Below are 24,227 nucleotides of genomic sequence, written 5' to 3'. Positions count from 1 at the left end.
ACAAACATTAAATTAGCACAAAGTGACATAAACAAGACAATGACACATTCAGCATCTATTATAAAGCAAAAAAAAAAAAAAACATACAAAGAGAAAATGTGTGTCCACCAACAAACTGGTGGACATAAAACGACAAAAGAACAATCTGAAAAAGACAATAGATATCCACAAAGTGAGAAAACAAGACCAAGAAGAAACATAAATCAGACATAAGGGCTTAAAATCAACCACTACAAAACAACCAGAAAGAGAAACAAAATGAACACAAAAGCACCAAAACACACAATAAAACAACAAAGAGTGAAATAAACCAGAAAGATGACGGGGCCCTGCAGTTAAACTGAGATTTACAGAACATTGTGAGTCTCCACAGCTCTATTAGGATGCAGGACTGGCATTGCATGTTGTTTTTGGTGACAAGAACTGAGATTTAGTCTCTGCATCACTGAACACCTCTATGTTCATCACACCTAGTTTGCATGGAACGTTTGCAAAGCACCCAGGGCACAGCAGCACACAGCAACACATGATGCAGATGTATTTGTTGGTCAGCGTGCATGCAGCATCGTGGCATCCGTTTGCATTTTTCACCAAGGTGAGGTGGAGCCAGTGATTTCTTGTGCCAAACTGGACCTGACTACCTCTACTTTGGTGTCTGCTCTCCGCTTCATGGGTGGTGGGGTCCCACTGGGTCTTCCTCTCTTGCTTTGCTGGCGGGGGCCACTATTCATCTGTGCACGAGCCACAGAAGCTTTGAAGAGGACTCTCATCTTTTTGAGCATTTACTATGGTCACATCCAGAAACATGAAAGAAAAAAAACCCTGCTAATGTACACTTGTTTCTGTGTCGGGGTGTCTTCCCAGACATTGGTCAAAACGATCACGCCATGTGTCAATTGTAAAGGGCCACAGTAAATGGGTTTTTGCACTCGGACCATTGTTCTTTTTCTTCTTGACCCTTCGGTTTGCAACATCTTCAGGGGACTGACCAGCACAGGACAAGACCATGTGGATGACTGACCTGTTGAGTCAACATAACGGTGATGTTTGCACTATGACTGACAACAAACCAAGTTCCTCTGCCCATTTCTTTCACTTTCTGATTTGCTCCATGTGGCCAGTTTGCTCTGCATGTACCTGTGCCATAGAATTCTTGGTCTTTCAAGGCATCAGTGAGTGGATTGCTACAGAAGAAGTTATCAAAGAAACACCTTGTGATTTTTGCATTTGATGTCAGCTTTCCATTACACTGAAAAACCAAGACATGTTTAACTGCTGTGACTGAATGACTCCTGCAGTCAACAGCACTGTCCTTGGTGCTGAAACTGGAGCCAACACTGTAAGAGATGGACACGTTACTGTGCACAGACACACACTGACACACCTTAATGAGCCACAACCTGCCGAACACAGACAACCAAGTGGTTTTCTTGGCAAATTTTTTACCTGAGCGACACTGAAACGGTCCAAATACTTGGTCTGGACCCGATTATTGGAATATTCAGGTTGCAGGTGATACACGATTGCAGCCATGCTCTACTCTGGGCTAACTTCCATGCTCGTTCCATAACGTAACGTAACAATCCCAAAAATATCTCCACTTCTGCTGCTCAAGTCGTTTATGTTTCACTTCAGGAGTTCTGAGCCTTTGGCTCTTTATTTGCTTTTAAATTGTGATTTTTTCAGACGGGGAGACGGAGGATCTCTTCACACAAGCGTCCAGTCGCTCTGGCACATGTCCAGTCAGTGCACACAGATCACATACTCAACCGCAGAAGGTCGGAGCCTCGCAGGCAGGGTGGGTGACGATTTGACCTTTACAGCAGAGAACATGAGGCCAAAACTGACCAAGAGGCTCCAGTCTGGCCCCACCAAGCAAGGAGGTTATATAAGGTTTATACACATTTACTTTTTTTACATTTCATTGTATTTTGAATGTTTCATTAAAATTGACCTTGTGTTGGGATTGTAATGATTTTCAGTACTAACTGTTTGATCTTGTAAAAATATAGACATTTCATTCCATCCACTGTGACACAACAAAGAAAAACTTTGAAGTGTAAATTTAAAGGTTATTATAGCAATATTCTACCAGCCTGGTCACTCAGGATGAAACTGGACTGTATGTAGTCCCTGAAGTACATTAAATCTTATTTAATAAATTATCTTGTATACATCTTATATACACGTATATTTATGTATTTATATTGTATACATCTCTGTATTAGTTCAGTTCATTGCTTATGAATAATCAACACATATTTGATGTTTGGTTTGTTCAATATCAACTGGTCCTACAATCTGTCCTTGTGACCCGTCCCCCCGAAGAGAGGACACCTGTCTTCAGGGGACACTTGTCCTTCATCAGCACAAGTGAAGGAACAGAAGAATTAAAGTGATGACATTGTGGAAATGCTCCACACAACACACGGGTCACATTGGCTTTTCATGACAAATGACATATCATGACAATAAGACAAAAGAATGTCATCACACAACATTCTAGGAATACAACATGTTATAATGGAGTTAGTTTTAATATGCCAGTGTGAGTGCATGGGGCAGTCAGTGTCCTCTGAGCAGGATGGGGGAGGATTTGCATGCATGGGGTCTGCAGTGGCTCATGGTCCACATGCAGTGAGACATTTAGGCACAAATGAAGATTGTCTTTCATAAGTAATGAACCAACTTCTCTGTGGTCTTGTGAGATTCCAACATCCTGTGGCTTCAGGAGCAAACTTGATGTGTGATCAACTCCTTGCTAAGAGTTGCTCTTAGAAACTTCCTGAATCACTTTTGAGCTAAGATTCCTTGCCAGTGGTGATGAGGGGATGATCCCGTCACTATGGAAGGAGCAGGTGAGCTGTTCCAACAGTGGCAAGCAGTACTTCCAATATATGAGAAGTTTCTCAACAGTATTTTTGATTAAAAAGAGACAAAGGAGCACTTTTAATAAGGGCTGACTGTGCCAAAGTTAGATTACTAAATACACCATTAAATCATTAATTAAATGTATCATTAAAATAGCAGACGGCAACTTTTAGCATATTGTTAAGGTAGTGAGTATTTTTCTTCATGTTAGAAGGACAAGCGTTTTTATATCGACACCTCAGGTTAACATTTCCTGTAAATTAGATTTCAAAGCTGTGAGTGATTGTCATTGGTGTCCTAGAGGTCCCATATTGTGCCAAATTCACTTTCTAATGATATTCAAGAAGTCATTTGTGTCCCTTTACCCTATATATTAAGCCCCAGAAGTGAAGAAAGTCATTAATCTCCTTCACTTGCTTGCTTTTCTTTTTGGTGAATGTGTGCTCATACAAGTGATTCAGGGATTTTAGCTTCATGACATCATGAAAGAAATAACCACTCCCTCTGTCAGTGGAGCTCTGCCTCACTGATATACTGAACAAGAAGGCCGTTGCTGGGCTAATCCCCCGCCGGAGGGCTTTCTATTTTCTCACAAAGCCAGCTCTAAGGCAGCACACTTGGTACACTAGAGGGTGTTCCATGGGTCCTAGTAGATAATTATGTAGAATCTGAAAGGTCTTCTTCATAAGCTATGTCAAAATACGTCTCCAGAGCCCAAAAGGTGTTTTTATGCACTTAGTGACCCTGTGACCTGATATGCAAATTATGTCATGGTCACCATGGTGCCCCTTCTCCCCAGGTGGAGTGTCCATGTGTGAAGTTTGGTGACTGTGGGCCCAGGAACTGCTGAGAAATGAGGAGAAATGTTTATATGAAAATACATGTATTGTGCAACCATGACGAGCAAACTTCAGACCCTACCAATCTTCAAGGTCAAGGTCAGGTCACTTGGTGTACTGGAGGTTATCCCTGGAGTGTGTATCATGTGTGTATAAAATTTCAGAGCCCTAGCTCAAAAACCTAGGCCTCCAGAGCCCAAAATGTGTTTTTAAGCACTTTGTGACCCTGTGACCTACTTAATATGCAAATTAGGTCAAGGTCACCATAGTATCCCTTCCCCCTCTGAGATGTATCCACATGTGAAGTTTGGTCACTGTGGGCCCAGGGGTTGCCGAGACATAGGTAGAAACGTTCGGACGGACGGACGTACGGACGTACGGAGACTGTTTCAAGATCCCCCTTCGGGGCCTATCAGCCACGGCGGGGGATAGTGTAGTGTGGCAGTTACCCTTGCAGTTAGCTGGAGATAGCATTAGCTACTTGGTAGTAACTTTAACGACACCAAACTAAGTAACTTATTCAGACACACAATATTTTTAATTCACTATCTTCAGGATTGTCTCCTTCTGGTCACATTCTGGTTCAAACTGGTTGAAAAACAGCGGTTATTCAAGTCATAGCGATAAATCCACCATAAACATGAATGCAATGTATCAGTGTTTCCCTGTTAAATGGTAACTGACTTCCTTTAGCGTCCATCGTTGCTTGTAACAGCATATACTAAAATGAGACTCCAAAAAGGCGCGCCACTAGGAAACTTCATTGTAAATGCTGTTAAACGGCTTTCATCACGACGTGTTTTTAACATCTGTTTTTCACAGCAACAAGAGCTGCTAAAGGGTCACCAGTTAACAGGGAAACCACTTGATCTGAAACACCAGAAAGCTCTTCTCCCCGAGACGGGCCTGGAGTGGACGTGGACAGACACAGACACAGAAACAGCCTGTTCTCAGTAGAACTCAGTAGAGGGACTTTTAGACTGTCTGACATTCAGGACTGAGGCTGGATTGGATGAAATACACTTTGAATACAATGTTCTTGGATCTCAGACACCGATGTATAATATGGGACCTTTAAAGTTAAAAATCACACCAGCATAATGGCTAATATTACATCACAGCACAGCCCCACATGCAGTTCCACAGTTCCTCATTCTGCCCTCTTTTGAAAAACCTATCACTTTTTTGTTGGTTTTAACAGCAGATGAAGAAAGGGAACACCATCCAGAAATTGCTGAAGAAAGCCCTCAGAGTCCTCAGGAAACATTTCAGAGAGCTCAGGTGAGTTCACACATTACGTTTGAACTGCAGATAACACATGTGTCAGATCATGTTACTATCTTCACCCAAAAAAAAAAAAAACTGTCCAGCAAGTAAAACAAGGGTTTCCAAACTTCTAATTGCCTCTAGCAAAGCCTTGAGACAAACACTGGGGTACAAAGCCAATCTCTGGACAATAAGTCACACCTCAATATAAGTTGTACAGTAGCTGTCAAAAAAATGCATCAAAACAACTAAAAACAACTATGAGGCATATTTGCATAACTTAAAATAATAGTTTTGACATTCCCTTGGCTATACATCACTTGTAATACATTTTTTATGATGCTTTTATTTTGGAGATTCCTGCTTGAGCATGTTCGTGGGAGTTGGTTGGTTCAAATCTTCATGGACAATATGTGTCCGTGACACGGTACATAATTGGTCCTGTAGTATTTGGTCAGTACTTCGTGCAGCCACCAGGGGGAGCTGAAGGATTAAAGCCTGTTTAGGTTCCCATCTCACCTCATCTGTTCACCCCACAGGTCTGCATGAGTGGAGGAGCTCATGTTCATCGAGGACATTCTTATAAACCCACACGTGAGTATTGTGACGTCACTTCCTCTCTGTGTTTTGATTTGCTTCACTTCAGCCCATCCAGAGGCTTTCAGCAGATCCTGTCATGTTGGACGAGGCAGATTCTTCTTAATCGCTGCAGTGTCGCTGCCAAATTCCTGCTTTGCTTGATTTTTATGAGTCAAATACAAACGTTAAGTTGTAGAATTACAGCAGCAACAGAATCTGAATCATGTTTACAACACAAACAAATGAGGTTGAAGCTTTCGTAAATGCAAGCAAAAGACGTAATTTACAAGATATTGAATAACTTTTGAACCTCATCGTTATTGAAGGATATGAGGTCGCAGTTCCGATGAGCCTCTTGGTGTGATCGTTGCTCTTTCACAGGCTGAGAGATCTCTCCTGGAACATCTGTGTCTCAATGCAGATTTTGTAAAAGTAATCCATCCTGATAAATCCAAAAGTGAAGCCTGCTGTAATTATTACATCCAATTTCAGTATCGAAAAACAACCGATAGTCACCATTTTGTTCTTCATCTATTTTATCTGTTATCTGACAAAATATAATTAAAAAATGATATATGTTTTGGCACATCAGAACCTGCTGAGTCTTGTCTTGTAAATCATCCTAAAAGAACTATCGCATTGCTTTGGGAAAGTATTCACAGACCGATGATAAAAGAGTACACCAGTACATAGTTTAGAGTTTACAGTGTGTGTTAGTTTATAGAGAGTTTTGTGGCATAAATTCTGTCAGATTGAATTTCTGTTCATTTTTCTCTTATCTTCATTGCCGTATGGCGATTTACACAAGCGACAGTTCTGCAGCATACAGATCCAGAAAGACCAACTCATCTTGTCTAACACATGGTTCTGCATTAAAACAATGGTGAAATAGCAAAAAGAGGAAAACAGAAATGTCCTGATGCCTCCAGCACCACAGGCAGCAAAGCTGTTCCACAGAATGATGGGATGGTCAAATATTTATCCATTTAATCTCGTCAAGTCGATAACTTTGAAGAGTTTTATGATTCTGATCATTAGTGTGTATGTTTGGAATTCTTTTCCTCGTTTGTGTCTTTCAGCATCACAGCTTTTATGACTTCATGGTCACCAAAGCCAGAGGCAAACCTGATGAGTAAACCCGGCATTCTGCAGCAGTTCTGAGCGAGGGCCGTGGTTGAGAGGCTGTTTCTAGGTTTTTAAACTCGCTATAAGAAACACTGGTTGATTAATCCAACAACCAGCCAAGCTGCTGCACCAAAGATGAGAAGTGAACAAAACTTGACTTTTGCATAGAGAAGTTGTATTTGTGGAGGTTTAAGAGACTGCAGTTCTTTACGCTATGTTTCTATCAGCTTGTCAAATTTTATTCACACAGTTTCAGAGAGTTTTTCCTTCTGCACGTCAGCGTAAACACAACGGTTAGGAAGCCAACGAGATTTCTTCTTAACCTTGATTTCCTTCACTTTCCATTGCAGCATGTTGCTGAAGAAATCTGAACTTAAAGATCATTGAAGTGTTGATCAGTTTCTGCACCGACGTCTCTGTGCATTGAGATTCTTCCTCTATTTAACAGTGACCTTTCTCTGGGCCTGCACAGTTTAATTACAACAGAACCACATAGTGGTTTCATCTTCATATCAACCAAAGCTTTTGTGAAAAGAGACTTGTTTTCGCTCCCACAGGGCCGCTGCTCAGCTTTGACGTCCACGACGCCACAGTGGCGAAAGGCAAGGCGAACTTTGTGAAACAGGTATGAGACCTGCAAAGAGGAAAGTGAAAACTAAAAGTGATGAATAACCAGCAGACGAGTGCGCTCAACATTAGACTGCTCTTTAGACAGGGCAGGTTTAAAAAGTCTTAAAAGTATTGAATTCACAAATTTGCAATTCTGGGGGGGGGGGGGGGGTCTTGCGCACTCCTGTCATGCATGCTTGTCTGTCTGTGTGCACGATTCCATGGGAAACATCCCTTTACAATCAAAAAACAACACCAAATGCCAAAGCAGCGCCAATCTAATTCAGAGAATTAGAAAAAAATAAATATATATGTATACATATATACAAATATAATGTATTATTACAAATATAATGTATTATTGCTGTTGTTGTGTCTTTCAGCATCATTGATGTCTCTGGAATCCATTTTCACCATGCACTGTGAGGCCAAAAGCCTTTAATCTGAAGTTAAACCTGACTCTGACCAGGTTTAATTTTAATCTTGATTTAGACCTGGATTAGCTCAAAAAAGGAGATTATTTAACTCAAGACTAGAACAAGTCTGAGACTATTATAATCCATGTTTGAGAAAGCCATTTCAGTAAGTCCCACTTTAAAATGTGATTTGGTCTAGTACAAAGCTTAATTCTTGTACGGGTCCACGTGTCTCTTAAACTCTTATTGGATTTGACAATTTTCCATATTACAGAGGCTGTAATGAGACATTGATATATCAGATTAGTTTACAGTGAAAAGGTCCAACTCAAGAAACCGGTTGACTTAGCTTACTTAGATTAGTTAAAAGTTGCAGTGTACTTTTGAATGTTTCTCTTATGCAGGCTGCCACACCCTAACCTCAATGCATTTTCTTAATTAAAAAAAAAAAAGTGAGACAACATTTTCTCTGTGATAAAGACTTGACAGAAATCTGACGACTGGACAATTTCTTTGTGAAAGAATACTTTTACATACACAGTGTATAGAGTTCACAAAATAGGATCCAAAAAGACTTGAGGCAACAAAGCAGGATTCTTCAGCTTTTATAATTATAAAACAGCTTGACATCTTTGAATCGTTTCATAAAAACATCACTGTTTCAAGTCCACTGCTTTCATGAAAGAAAGCAAAGAACAACTAGTAGAAAAAGGAAAAGGAAAAAGTCAAATATAATGTAAAACAGCCAGAGCTCAGGAAGTGATTGAAAGCTTGGAGGAAAGCAGATATTGTGTACATTCATCTGTTAACAGTCCCTCACATGAGCAGGACGCATGGCGAGAACAAGGTGGGGAACACGAGCACATAAACAACACGGACCACAGGAGGAGGCCGTGTGGACGCAGGGCAGCATTCCATATATCGCCTCACAAGTCAAACACCAACACATCGTTTGCATAAATAAAGTCAATGATAACAAGAAAAGACGAAGTGTGAGAGTTGTTAGAGGAAGGTGCTTTGGCACGTTTGCGGTCTCACAGTATTGCCATAGACCCTCAGCTCGCTCTCTCAGCTGCTTCAAGGACATTTCCAGAATCTTCCTCTGGAACCTCATCAGCCGCATTCAAAACATCAAATCTGAGCGTCTCTGTGACCACTTTTTGTGCTTTTCACCTGAAACCCCACAGAGCTGAATGTGTCTTCACTCATGATTTGTTTAGTTTTTTTCTCATTTAACTTCAGACTCTGTGGGAAACGTCTCTGTTGAGAAGCTTGTTTAAGGACAAAACTCCGCCCACGGACACTTTTGGAGGTGTGTGTGAAAAGTCCCTTTATCTGATTCCCAAAGCATTTATGAAACAATTCATTTGAATTAGGATGTTGTCTAATCTCAGATTCAACTACAGCATCACGGGATGTCATTTTGATTTTGTAAGAGAATTTTTTCATAAATTCCAAAATGGAATATTTTGTCACTGATAAAAGTCGTTGTAATATTAACGGTTGAATTCACAAATGTAGTTTCCCAACAAATTACCAGTGTTGAAGATGTTTCAGTGACTTTCTTTGGGTCATCAGAGTCACTTCTAAAGCTAAAACATGAATATATCTTCTCTTCACTTTTTCATTTCAGAGTTCTGGTTTCAGAACTATAATGTAATATTGTGGCTTAACTTGATGAAACTCGTTGAAGCTGCATCAAGTCAATATATCTGTATGAACAGTGACATATTTGACCATCAACATTGCACAATGCTTCCAGAAGAAACCACTGATTTCATTTTACCACTTGAAATACTGCTATGTAACCTCATTTCAAAAGATTCTATCCAAATGTAGTTCTGTAAAGTGCAGCTATGCATTTTCTGTGGCGGACAGCCATTACTACTAAGATGGCACTGCAGTGGTTCACAACCACTGGGGACATGCCAGACATCACAGGACTCAAAAGTCTTGCAATTAGATTTGCAAATACAAAGAAATGCATCCATCCAATTACGTCAAACTTCACAGGATGCTGGAGCCGATCTCAGCTCACTTTGGGCGTAGGCATGGTTCACCCTGGAAAGCTCAGCAGTCCATCGCAGGGCAAACAGAGAAACTGATCGTCGAAAACAGGGAGACACTTTACAGTCATCCACAAATGCATTTTTTATTTTTTATTTTTTTTGAAAGGCCAGATCTCAACATGGGACTGGAGACCTTTTTCACTCTGAGGCCATAGTGCAAGCAACAGTGTGGCCCGAAGGGGAAAAACACACATTATGAATGTGGAGCAGATGAAGGAAACGTCACTCTTCTGCTGCTTCTGTATGTTGGTAAGCCTGAATGAGTCCAGCAGCATTTGGCTTCACTGTTTTGGACATTAAATCATGAAGAGGGGGTCTGCAGCCTCTCTGGAGGAAAACACACTGGGAACCACCAGTCTATTACTTATAGATCCTCAATGCATTGACAATTCTGGCCACTTCTCACTAGGCTGCATGTCTAATAATCCAAAGTACACATGTGCTTTTCAGACAGAAAATATATTTGTGCTGCAAGTCTGTGCCAAATACTTCCTATTCCGATTAATTGAATATCCACAGTGAGTCCCACTTCACATTTTCCCTTGTTGCGATATTGATAAAGATTTAAAACCATCACAGAGTGAAAACATATTTTAAGAACAATATTCCAGATACAAAACAAATGAAATCCCTTCCAGAGCCTTTGTGTCCAGGCTCAGGTGTCCAAAACATTTAGTGAAGGTTTGAGTGATCCCAGGACATCAGTGGTTGTGGACCTACATGAGTTTGGAACAAAGACACTCAAGTGCCAACCAGGAACTCAACATCCACCCAGAAGGCATTTCGGATTCTCAGAGCAAAAAGGTAAAAATGTCAGGTGGTAAAATGCAGAACTCTTTAGTGAGCGGGTGGAATCCCACCCTCTGCCAAGTGCAGGGCTCAGAAACCCACTGAGCAAAGAGTCGCACAAAACTACAACACCACATCGCTCCACTTGTATATGATTTAAAGGCTCAACATGTTTTGTGTCTTCCATCTGGAAGTATAGCGATGATGTCTTGTAGACATGTTTCGGGCCACACTTTGCTCAGTGACAAGGTTTTGCTTCCACTCCATTGTGAAGTGGAAATGAAGAGAAGTACATGATATTGTTTATGCGGCCATATCGAGAGCAACGCAGCAGTAAGTTGCCTGAAGATGTTTTAAAACTGCTCAGTCTCTCTGTTTGGAGGCAGATGTAAAGATCCAACATCACATGTTTGATAAACACAGCTGGAGATCAAAACCATCCTCTGAACCGACACCTACTTGTTTGAAGACCAACTGCATTCTGGGTAGACAGATTTATGTTAATAAAGTACAGTATTTATGTCCAAAGGTGACAATGACAATTGTGTTGGTCTTAAACAAGAAACAAACAAAAGGTCAGGCATTGGATGTGACTTGCTGGTGAACATGATGATGAAGCATGTTGTTGGAGTGGCATGTGAGCAGCAGAGACAGGGACTGGAAGAGTCAGAAGAACAGCAGCCCAATGCAGAACAGCCGTCTGAACCCCGTGACAAGCAACTTCACTGCCTTTCAGCACAGTGATTGTCTATGAGTCCAACTGGAGCCTGAACACTAAACCTCTTGGTAAAAGTCTTTTCATCCTCCAGCAGAAGCAGGAACTTTGTTCTCTTTCCAGGAACTGTGAGAACAACATTTTGTCATTTTGGATGAATATGATTCCTCACAAATGTTAAAAAAGGTCTAATATAATTTAGAGGTTACAAGCCAGGCCATGGGCAGCTTGTAGGATGCAAGGCATGCTGGGAAACAGAGGTCAATGTGAACATTGATTGAAACAATTCACGAGCTTCAAGTGATTGAACGGTTCGCTGGGCTCTGCAGTGAACTTTAACTGCACATTATGACTCATGACTTCAAGGAAGCCAAACGATCTTCTGCTTTCTACTTTACTCATTTTGTGAGGAAATGATTCCAGTGTGAGAATATTGTTTAATACATTCAGTTTCACTTTGACCCCAGTTACTGGGAAGAACACAAGTTCATCAGAAATATGAGGTCAAATAGAAGCAGTGGGGCTTCAGAAGAAAAGATGATGTGGCTTCATTGTTTACAGGAGATCAGACCAATGGCTTCATCTGTGGAGGGAAAACAAAGCAGTGCAACGTTCTTACAGCACAAGTGAAGGAACAGAAGAATTAAAGTGATGACATTGTGGAAACGCTCCACACACGACATGGGCTTCAGGAGCTTCATTGGCTTTCAATGACAAACGTTATATCATGAAAATAAGAATCAAAAAATGTCATCACACAAAATTCTTGGAATTTTTTTTAAATGCGATTCGTTTTCAGATGTCAGTGAGGACGGCGCGCCCCAGACGTCATGACCTGGCGTGCGTGTTGACGATGACGCCATCCTCCGGCAAGTTTTTGACGGGCAGGTCGCTCAGCACTCCGGTTCCATGGTCTGTGCTCTCGAAGCTGCTCTGCGGAGACTCTGGAGGAGGCTTGTACAGGATGCTGGCTACCAGGAAAAACAGCGTCCCCAGAACCTGCAGCAAAGGACCAAATGGAGGAAGAGTGTCAGAGTATCCAGAAAAACTGCACAGAAAAAGATTTTCAAGAAGCCATGTAACTTTTGAAAAAGTCAATAGCGACAATCAGAAGACTTTACAAGACAAGGCATGAATGAGTCAGTAAATCAATGTTTTTCATATTTCTTAAGATAGCTGTCACAATTTCTTGCCACTTAACTAGATCATGATAATGAAACAAGCTCATAGACACAAGATAAACACCAAAGCAGGTCCAAAACGTCTCAAAAACAAAAAACACCCTGTATAACAGGGGTGTCAAACACATTTGAGTTCAGAGGCCACATGGGCCAGACCAGTAAAACTGTGAAATTATAACCTTTGAATCCCAACTTTAAAGTTATTCTTTATTGTGGTGCAATGTACTTGATGAAAATGTCCATAGTTTCACAAAAAACTAACAGTTACTATAGAAAATGACAAGATAGATAGATAGATAGATAGATAGATAGGTCAAATACATACATACATACATATATACATGGGTTTTTTTTTTGAAATGGTGAATATAGCACTGCTCGCCCTGTCAAATTATTTTTCTTTTCTTTCTAATAATTAAAAAGTGATTCTGAAATCTGTGTCTGGAATCAATTAGTGACTTTAGCAACTATATCCATAAGATGACTGTGGATCTTAAATCTCCTATGTCCTCTAAACGCACCACAGCTCCTTTCCTCTGCTGGGGGCAGCAGGAACTTCATTGATACCCTCTGATGGAAGCTGGACGCTGCTATTGGGTTAAAATGTTGAGTGACAGTATCCAATGATGACCAAATGAAGCTTCAATGACGCTTCATGAACCACTGTCTTTATATCCTGAAGCCACTAGATGGCACTGTCTGTTCAACAAATGTTTGAAAACACTTCTTTGCCAGTCTTTCAGACTTGATCTGCAAACCAAGAGCGCCATCTGGTGGAGTCAGGAAATATAGACAGTGGTTCATGAAGCTTTATTGAAGCTTCATTTGGCCGTCACTAACAGTATCATCAGCCAATCAGATGTTGATGTGTTATTGACGGAACGTCTTCAGACCAGCAGAGTTCCGAGCCCTGGCCTTGGTATCGTCATTGAAATGAGCTTGACTGATTGGCTCATGGGCAGGTGGTGATGACTCTGTTATTATCTGCTACTCTGGAGTGATGGCGGTTAATTTAACAGCAAGATTGATGATACGATAGCGGACCTGCTTCAGGACCTTTTTCAATTGTGAGTGGAAGAAGAAAAAGACCGACACCAGAAATGGTACAGTACGACGGATTTAATCTACAAGTGATAGTGAGTGCTAGTTTTCTTTTACTTTCTCTGGATTAGAAAGGCGTTGGCATTTTGTGCAGTTTTTTTTATTGTAAAGTGGTGTTTCCCATACAATCGTGCACACACACAGACAAGCACGCATGCATGACAATAGTGCGCGAGACTCACCCCCCCCCCCACCCCCCCCATGCAAACCTTTAGGAAATACTGGAATTGATCTGATGGCGAAGCTGCATAGTGGTGTTTTAATGTGTTGTGGTTGTTGATCAGCTGTTATGTTGGTGTGGATTAAGTACTGATGCATAGTTGTGGCCTTATATTGGATTTGGATTGTGTTTTTACTGTAGGACATAATGTGTGGCTGCAGGGCTTAACTGCTGGCCCTGACTGAAACACCACCGCATACTACTGCTTACAAGAGGAGACGTACATGAAAGACCTGCTAAATTACAGTAACGCAAGTAAATGTCATTCTTTACTTTCCACCTCTTGATAATATTCCGGATGCTAATGAGTGTGTGTGTGTGTGTGTGTGTGTGTGTGTGTGTGTGTGTGTGTGTGTGTGTGTGTGTGTGTGTGTGTGTGTGTGTGTGTGTGTGTGTGTGTGTGTGTGTGTGTGGCCTCACCTTGTAGATGATTCCAGCTACCAGTGTGTACAGGCTCATGGTTCGGTTGTGGTACAGGTAGCAGGAGCCCTTCTCACCACACTGATCCTCCCACAGCAAGCAGGACAGGTCGATCACTGAGCCGAATGCAATGGGTCCGGGAATACTGCCTGAAAGAGAAACAGATTGTAAGAAATTTCCCATGGGAGATGGTTCCACGTTCACAGAGGAAATGAAAGAAGCATTACCGAGGATTCGCACCACGATCCACTGAATCCCGAGTGCAAAGGATCTCTGGCTGTCAGGAACACACCTATGAAGGAGAGGCAGTCAGACAGTCTGCAGGAAGAGCTTTTACTATTAAATCCCAGACAGTTTGGCATTTTTCTCACAGCTCAATGTGCTGTATCCTGAATTTTATTTTCCTTTTTTCATGTTTTGTTATACTTGCTATTTTGTTGCACACTAAATCTGCCTTAATGTTCTGCCCTGTGTGTAAAAAGAAATAAACCTGCAGTCGTAACAGATGCCAGGTCTGACTCAAACTAAGATCACCTACCTGAGTGTGGCGGTGAGAGCTGGCATGCAGGAGAAGAAGGTGAAGAAGATGAGGATGAAGAGCAGGCTGAGGAAAGCTGGCATGTGATGGCATGAGCTGGGACACTTCCCCGAACGAGCCAGACCCTCTTCGCCCCAGGTCAAGTTCCCCACCACGCAGCCACAGCCAGAGTACACCTGCACACACACACACACACACACACACACACACACACACACACACACACACACACACACACACACACACACACACACACACACACACACACACACACACACACACACACACACACACACACACACACACACACACGAACAGCATTGCAAATCAAGTTCTCTGTACATGTTGAAGAATTGAGGAAGTACAACTTCAGCATCTTTTCCAACAGAAAAGAGAAAAAAGTTCATTCCTGTGTTGTGACTTGTTGGGGCGTCTGTTCACGTGACAGTGGAGCAACTGCAACCGTCACTTATTAATGTGTTAATGTTAATTGTGATTTCATTGCAAAAACCAGCAACATCGCCACCTTGTGGCCTGACATGCTAACAACATGGTTTTCAGTGTGTCTGCCATTGCTGTGTAAACGCCAAACATTTCTCAAACAAACAAGGTGTGGTCAGTTGGAACATCGAGTCAACGGGGTGTTGAAGTATCCACTGCATCCGCTAAGTTTTTATCTCGACTACCAGGGTGGAAAGATTCTTTCACGGTGGATCTTCCCTCCTGCAGAGACGACTGGAGGTGATAGGGCCTGTTCCTGTGCATGCACATCTCTCTCTCCTTCCCTGTTGAAAATAGTTCCTTCTACTCATCCGCCTGTAAACAAACATGGCGGACTCGCAGTGCTATGACTTGTGGTCCATATGCTAGTTTTCTAGTCCATATGAGTAGTTCTTTAGTTGAGACTCACCCCTGATAGCATCCGATTCATCATCAGTCCATATGGATATCAGGTTCTTTCCATTTTTCGTTCTCCAGTAAATAAATATAATTTTTGGAATCATACTAGCTGTGTTGCTAATATGCACAAAGGTGAATGAAATGTCGACCTCTTCTGTGTTAAGAACTCCATAATCTTTCAAGCTTTACTGGTAATTCTGGTAATTGTAATTAATTTAACTATGAACTCAAATTGCTAATTAACCGTTTAGTATATCTTATGAGACTGATAGAACTGAATTGGCTATAATGTCACGTTAAGCAGGTGCTGCTCCGAGGCATCTGATACACATCAGATTCAATTTAGAATTAAACAATTCATAACTATCTTTGATATCTTTGATCATTATCGATAGCCAAACTGCCAAAACACTTTACATAAATGGTACCACAGGACCTTTATGAGGTAAGAAATCCATACATACATTTTGAGTAGTGATAAAGTTTTTTCATCTCACAGTCTTTCTCAAACATCAAGCAATAGACATTTATAGAAAATAAAAGTTAAAGATAGATGATAGATATAAGCATTCATTGAGACACAAAGTTAAACTAAAACAACTAACGACTGAAGCAAAAAACAAACATGAATTCAACTGAAAATTCTAAACACCTAAAATGTGTTTATATTTTTGCACCAGCGAACTTATCCGTTGTCAATACAGACAGCAGGCACGTCCCATTCCTCAATTAAATGTTTCCCATTCGTCCCATGTGCTCACGTTCACCTTCATAGTTTCTCTCGGCAGTCAGAGGTGAAAGCGTCTTGTGCCGAGTGTGCGTGACGTCTCACCTTTTTGCCTGTGGAGCGGTTGGTTTGGTTGATTGAGGTGCAGCCGGCGTGACATGGAGAGTAGTAGGTGGTGCTGTCAGCACCACACACTGGATTGTACAGCTCTGTGACGCAGTTGCAGGCCGAGTTGCAGCCCACCGTCAGGCTCTGGTCCAGAGAGGAGCTGCGGACATGAGAGGCAGGGATCAGCGACATGCGGTCATGTCTGGACTCAATAGATGTTCCTCAGGTTGATCCTACATGTTCTTGTACTGGTCCGGCTGCTGAGGCTCGCTCAGTTTGTACCGGTAAGGCGCGGTGACTCCGGCAACGGGCACGTTGGGACAGTGGATGAGGAAAATGAAGATGGCGAGCAGGCTGACAATTACACACACCATACAGAAACGGATAATGCCTCGACAGCGGAGGTTCAACCTCTTCACGATGTAGCCACCCAGGAAGGTGCCGCCGCCCCCCGCGGGCACCACCAGGTATCCTGGAGGGAAACAAACGCCATGAAGCTGCAATACAATGTCAATGCAGCAGCTACAAAGAGGATGTGAACACCTTGAAACACACGTGTGAGTGCTCACGGTGATTTCAGTGCTTGACGAGGAACCTACCAAACCACGTCGCAGCCTCAGAAGCACTTAAACTGAACTGTGACTCCAAACATTTTGGGCCGAAGGTGGACATGCCGGCAATGAGGGTGGCCTCGGTCGCACCCGCCAGGCACAGAAAGATGAAGGTGGGATTCTTTAATAGAAGCTGCACAGATCTGCAAGAAAGAGGAAGCAGTGTATCAAAACAAATCTTTTCAGGCAGTGCTGTTGTAGTAACAGTGCAGAAACGGTCCCTATGATCCAGTGTTACATAATGTAATCCACTGTAATCCCCACGAAGGCAGCAGAAGAGACGATGACCTCACACTAGGCACTAAGCTTCATAGTAAATACTGTAGTAAACCAAAAAGAAGCAGGCCTGTGCCTCACAACTAAGATGGGTTGGGTTAACCTGATTACAATTCCAGCTTTCTGAACACTCGTTACACTTGAACTGATGTGATGCACTCAGGATGGTCAACACTTTCACTTTGCTGCTCAAACTCAAATCTCGACTTGACCACACGAGAGAGCGGTGAGAGGAATCAGCAGTTTTAATATTAATGCACAAAAGACAAGAAAGAAATGTGTTGAGCGTTTGTTGGGGCCAACCCGTCTCTCACAGCTGCAAAGAAGAGAAGCAACGGGACATAAAACAGTGCATTTTTCTCAGAACAAAGAGAAAACTTGGTGAGCGCATGGCTAAAAATGCCATTGGCCATGTGGATTACTTTTTCTCTTTTTCTTTTCTTGGATCCTTGAGCCACAGCCCAGCGTCCCTCCTCACTGCCTCAACAATGCACATCTTTCTACGGGAAGCCATCCTTCAGCTGGACGGCAAGGCCCCACAGTTCTGGTCCGGGACACTGAATCCAGACCCCACAATGGATGGGTTATCGTGGGCCCCACGGAAGTTTGGCATTGAATCGATTCGCCTCACTGAAGAAAAGTAAGAGCTAAGAACTGAAAGCTAATATGCAAAGAGTTTTGTAATGTGTCTTTGATGAAGCTGCAAACGGTACTTGAGGTTACCATCTGTTAATGCAACGTTTATGCACACCGTCGCCACTCAGTGTTTGAGATTAGATAAGAAACCTTAAACTTGTGCATTCAATACTGAGCCGAAACAGCCGCTTGGTATCGTCACATGACCTTGGAAAGCATCTTTCCATTACCACAGCAACTCAGTTCTGTGTCTGGGAACACGTCCACTGGGAACACACTGTGTTGTGTGTGTGTGTATTCCCACACACACACAACACACTTGGGTCTGCATGCGCAAGCATCAGGTGTCCTGTTTATCTGGTTGCTAAGCAACCGCCACACCCCCACCAGAGCGCGTCATCCTGGATGGGAATACTCGACTCATCCATCACCTGGTGGATGCGTTTACGGCATTGCAACACACACACACACACACACACACACACACACACACACACACACACACACACACACACACACACACACACACACACACACACACACACACACACACACACACACACACACACACACACACACACACACACACAACACACTTATCCAATTATATTTAATTTCAAACATGTTTTTACTTTTGCTAGTAATGATTTGGTTAATTTCTATAATTTATACATTTGTGAAGTTATTGTCTTTATTAGTTTGTGTGAACTTCCTCCCCCAAAGTTTTTGGTGTATATCTGCAAATACAATAAATTCTGACATGTGTCCATTGTTGCAGGAGTCATAGACAATGAAGTGTTTGGGACCCAGTACTAACACTTGCGGCACGGCACAAGCAATGTCCAAGCATGCAGAAGTAGTTTCCCCAACTTCGCAAAATGCCTCCTGCCTCCAAAAACCTTTTCAGATTTGAAAACAGATTTCTGAAGCAGACTTCAGCATATCAGACTACCTGCTGGCACTTTGACTGCCTATAGAGCTTAGCCTTTGTGGTTCCTCCTGTGAGTTTGCCTCAGCCTCAATGGGAAGCTGATGAAGACAGTTTATTTTGTAATCTCACAACATAAATCGAGCAAAGTGCTCACAAATGTATATATGTTGTTTGTTGTAGTGTTTAAAATGCTCCAAGACTCATAATAAGTACTCTACCTTGGCATGTCTTTGACCGATTTGCCAAACTGAGGATCTGAGGCAGTGGTGTGGCTTCCGTCGTTCAGCTGGTGGGCTTCAGAAACCCTGGTGGCAACTAATTCCTGAGAGCCTGCACAATGACAAGATTCAAACCAAGGCCAAGTGTTGAAATGCTCTTCACACCCGTTCTGTAGCGAAAGGAAATGCTTGGTACCTGGGAGCTGCCGTGGGTAGCCCAGGATGGGGATCCCGATCAGCAGAGAGGCGACCCCTGTTCCGAGGAAACCCACCCACCAAGCTCCTACCCAATGAGGGCTCTCTGGAGTCATCTTAGTCCTGTGAAACACACACACACACGCACGCACGCACGCACGCACGCACACACACACACACACACACACACACACACACACGCAAACCAAACAAATGTTAAAGATGAAGCTTGGTTATTTTTTTAAAGGTTTCTGTTGACCATTTTCCCTCTTACAGGATTCACATTGAATTAATCTATTCTACAGTCATGAAATCTATCAATTCTAGTTTATTCTATTATTTGATGATTCTCAAAATATACTATTCCTATCCATTTCATTATAATTTAGGTTTCATTATACTCTAATTTGCTCTATTGTTGTTTGTTCAACTGTTTTAAACTGAGGTGTATCTATAATCCCACTTCTATCTTAAACTACTCTATTCGGTTCTATTATAGTAGCACAAGCTCTATTGTAGTTTGCTCTATGTTTTTGTATAAAACTAGTTTCTGGTACACATGGTTCTACTGAACCGTGTTTCTACTTCTATGCTATACTTTACCCAGCTCTACTCTACTTAGTTTTGTTTCCTTCTATTCTGGCAAATTCTGTCTAGTTTGTTGTCATCTGCTTGGTGTAAGTCGAGTGAATTTTTGTACATTAATTTGTACCATAAATAGTAGCAAAGTTCTATTCCATCATATTTTTAGAAGCTCTGTCGTGTATTCAATTCTTATCCATCTTTATTGAGATCAATTTTATTACATTCTGGAGAACTTAATAATAAGCAGTTGTATTACACTTTCATGTGATTTTTCTACTGTTACTGTCATCACTAATATTTCATCTTCTCTGGGTCTCCCTCTCAGTTAGTACTGCTCTACTGCATATATTCCTTTCTTATCCATCCTATTGGCTTGTTTTGAAAACTGAGAATTCAAAGTATTTCATTTTACAAGCCATTGTTGTGGGAATGTGGTGCATTGTGGTCAATGTAAATCTGTGCAACATTGAGATACAAAACATGAAGGATTGTAGTTTGGTCTGTGATCTATCGCAGCCTCAATCTGTAAATCTGGTTGGTCTCTGTTAAGAATGCTAGTTCTGTCCTGTCATGTCACACTCTTGTGTTTCTTCTCCTTTCCGACATCTCTTTCTCTTTTGCTCTGCTCAGCAGTGGAAGAGAACTCACGCCTGGTAGATCTCGGTGTAGATGGTGAGGAAGTATCCGCCCAGCAGGTAGCCCGCGGCCGGACCCACAATGGCGGCAGTGTAGAAGATCCCTGCGGGGAGAGAGAGACCACAAGGGTGTGTCAGTACAGCCACTCACTTCCTGTTTCCTACTTGCGTCTTCCTGGCCGACAGATTAAAAGGACTCAATTGTTCTGAGCTGTGTTCTAGAACTCATGAGAAAAAGTGGGCCTCAGGAGAGAGACTGAGTTCGTGTTAGGTGTCATTTGATAACTCTGAAACGCCCGGCTGGATGAAATGAGCTGAGGTAAATGGTGTCATTCAATTAAATGGCTTATCTGCATTCAATTATCTTCTCATAAAGGCAACAGATGTTCAGTCAAAATAGTTTTGGATTATTAGCATTGATCACTGGAGTCAAGTGTTGGGTCTGACAGGGGAGGAACAAAAACAGAAGGAAGAAGGACAAAGTGAAAAGAAGAGTAACAAACATGCAAGGAGGTGTAACAAACATCTTTCAAATAGTCTTGAAAACCTTGTGTTTGATGCGAACAGTTCAAATATTGATCTGAACTGTATTTTGTGCGAACTACAGAGGGGCTCAGCCCCCCTTCATGAGACAGTAGCCCTCCTTAAAACATGATTTGTGAAATTTTGGGGGTCTCTAAAATATTGGTAAAATGCTGGGGGGTTTTTCTTATGCATTTCCTTTTTGTTTTTTGCCTTTCATGATCATGTGTAAAATGTGTCTATTTTTATTTATTTTTATTTGTGCATGAGGGTGAATCATCAACAACTTTAATAAACTTGCTAGCCTGCATGCAGTTCTTGTGAAGTGTGGGGGCGCTAGTCTTAAATGTCACTTTAAATCATACGGCTGGTCAATTTCAAACAGGGAACCCTCCTAAAGTTCGGATTTCCTAATAAAAATAAGCTGGGGGACTCTGACATCACCTTCAGACAGAAGACTACAGACCTGCATCAGCTTCCTGTTGCTACTCCTCAATTAACTGTATTATGAATATTCAGCACTGTGTTCTATATGATGGTGCTGAGGGCTGACGTCCATGCAATGTCTATGAAATTCATACAAAAAGCTTTAATTGTGGCTTTTTGTGGAAACCAGTTTTCGCTCAGTGGGGTAGAAAAGTAGGCTTGTATAATTAATGTTGCGTGTTTCCAAAGACATTTGATAAATACAGCATTATGCTCAGAGAAGGCTTGTGCACAAAGAGAACGGGCTAGGTAGAATACTGTCATTCTATTCTGTGATATGAACATTGCGACTGAATAAAATCTGCTGCATTACTTTTCACAGAGAGACACATACTCATATAAATCCACCCAACTCCAAATATTAGCTTACCAATATAAACAGGCCCGTAATTCGACTTGACGTTCTCGTCCAGGTACGTGACTCCTAAAGTGTAGAGAGGCGTAGCACCAACACCATGCAGAAACTGGGCCAGAATGAACATGAAGCGATAACTGGACAGTCCGCCAGCCTCTTTATTCTCACACGGGCTGGTTCTGTTGGCCATGCACATCCCGGTCTGCTCGGGAAAGTTGACCTGGTAGGGCGGCGTGGTGAAGTGGGGCAAGGCAAACATGAAAGAGCCCAGGCCCATGATCATCACCCCCCAGCCCAGCCAGCGCGGCTTGTGCCCCACCCCTCCAAAGTAACTGACGAAGGCCAGGCAAATGCAGGCGATGATGTCGTAGGAGCTGGCGATGAGGCCGACCTCGGAGCTGCTGAGGTCGAAGCGTCGCTCAATGGAGGTGACCACCGTGTTAATGAAGCCATTGATGATCATCCCCTGAAGGAAAGAGGCCACACTAAGGAAGAACAGCACCCAGCGAGGAGTGTTGAAGGCTTGGATGGCTTTGGGTGCCAGAGCCCCCCAGCCACACAGCTCATCAGAGGAGAACGCCTCCAAGCTCGGGGTCTCTGGCAGCGATGTGGGTTCCACTGTATAAAGCCGTCCGTGGAGGGAGGAAGCCACGGTGAAAATGTGAGGCCTGGAGCCATATGTTCTCGTGCTTCCAGGGCTTCCGGGGCTTCCGGGGCTTCTGGGGCTTCTGGGGCCAGACCCTATGGGACTGCCTGTTTGGGAATCCTCTGGACTGGGGGTGTCCAGGGAGGGACCCCCACCGAGAGGACAGTCCTGCAGATCCAGGAGCTCCTGTTTGGAGCTGAAGGAAGCGTCCGCATTGAGCAGGACTGGCATTGCCCCTCTGAGGGGCGCTGGGAGGATCCTGCGGGGGGGTGGGGGCGGGGGTGGGGGACGACACACACCAAGGATCAAGTGTTCGATGAGTTCCACCACCAAAACAATTCAACCAACAGAATCTTGGAATCAGCAGAGACTCAACATGAATCCGTTGCAGTTGGACCTCCGGAAAGCTCTTCAACTATTGTGGGCTTCTGTTGCAAACCTCTTGTGTCCACGTTTTGTTTGGGTTCCCACGTGTTCCTGTTTGTCCCCACACTGTTGTACAGGCTGCCTCACAATGTCGCTGAGGAATGGCATCCTGGAGAGACACAAAAGGGACAAATGATTACACTGAGAACAATGAGATTCATCACCTGATAACTGTGTCCCTCCACCAACCAGCAGAGCTGACCTTCATCACTATGGAGACCAGGGGTCGCAACCTTCAACACTCAAAGAGCCATAAGCACGAAGCATTGTTCCTCCACACGTCTGCTGACCGGTCGTGAGGATCGTCACTCTCAATAAGTATGCAATATTAAAATATCTCAGCTGCCGTAAATACATCCACTATTAGTCACACACACTGCTTTGCGCACACTGGTTGTTTTGTTGACTGGTTTTATTGGAACGTTGGTGCTCCACAGCACCGCGGTCATTCGAAGAGGTTCAGACGCTCCTCCCAGTAACAGGAGAGGAGGAGATCCAACGGGAAATGGACGCTACAGTCTGGATTGAGAAAGTTTTCCACTTTGTCACAGATACAGGAAGCTCACGGCTTTCGATGACGGCGGAGCCGTGGCTCCGGCTGCTACGAGCTGTAGCCGCAACGTCTATGTTCTTCGCACCACTCTCTGTAGTGGGACAACCCTGGGCCTGTCACCATAACACATTTTGCTGGATGATAAATTGTCCCAGAAATGATTGCGATAAACGATAATATTGCCGTTTTGATACAATTCTTCTACTAATATATTAATAATGGTATAATAATGCAAGTACACCCTTTTAAAGATAAATAAACTTTTATTTCTTAAGAATATTTAAAATAGGAATTGTATTATGAAAAAAGACATTGTAAATATCCAAAATAAATAATCAAAACAACCAAAAATAATAAATAAAATGGAGTGTCAGTCACAAAAAAATGCACTTGAATAAAGATCACAAACAACTGAAACAATAAATAAAGTATAAAGTCTCTGTAAACAAAATTGCACTTCAATATATATCAAACATTAGGCTCAGACGTGAAGATATTTAACAGGGAAAACTGCCAATCCAGTTAGGACCTTTGTGAACAAAAAGTGCACTTCTACCCTCCTGTCATGTTCGTTTGTCAGGAACAGCAATGATGTTCCCAGGTCAAGTTGACCCGGTGCAGGTTTAATTATCCAAAAGATGTTCAAACCCCCAAAAATCTATATAAGCATTGTTAATAT

General features: G+C 42.6%; 1 protein-coding gene across 1 annotated transcript; it reads right to left on the bottom strand.

The window, feature by feature from the left end:
• Window positions 1-12,106: 12,106 nt before the first annotated feature.
• On the bottom strand, window positions 12,107-22,800 carry slco4a1 (solute carrier organic anion transporter family, member 4A1; the record flags this gene model as incomplete). The annotated part of the gene is made up of 11 exons (XM_080496339.1): window positions 12,107-12,277; window positions 14,201-14,349; window positions 14,428-14,492; window positions 14,739-14,914; window positions 16,471-16,633; window positions 16,723-16,945; window positions 17,073-17,227; window positions 19,146-19,257; window positions 19,342-19,463; window positions 20,574-20,664; window positions 21,939-22,800. The coding sequence occupies 11 exons, from the start codon at window positions 22,798-22,800 to the stop codon at window positions 12,107-12,109; spliced, it is 2,289 nt and encodes a 762-aa protein (XP_080352465.1).
• Between the last annotated feature and the right edge of the window lie 1,427 nt (window positions 22,801-24,227).

This window comes from Blennius ocellaris (genome assembly GCF_963422515.1).
Source record: "Blennius ocellaris genome assembly, chromosome: 5".
Classification (NCBI taxonomy): domain Eukaryota; kingdom Metazoa; phylum Chordata; class Actinopteri; order Blenniiformes; family Blenniidae; genus Blennius; species Blennius ocellaris.
This window is presented reverse-complemented; position numbering and strand designations above follow the sequence as displayed.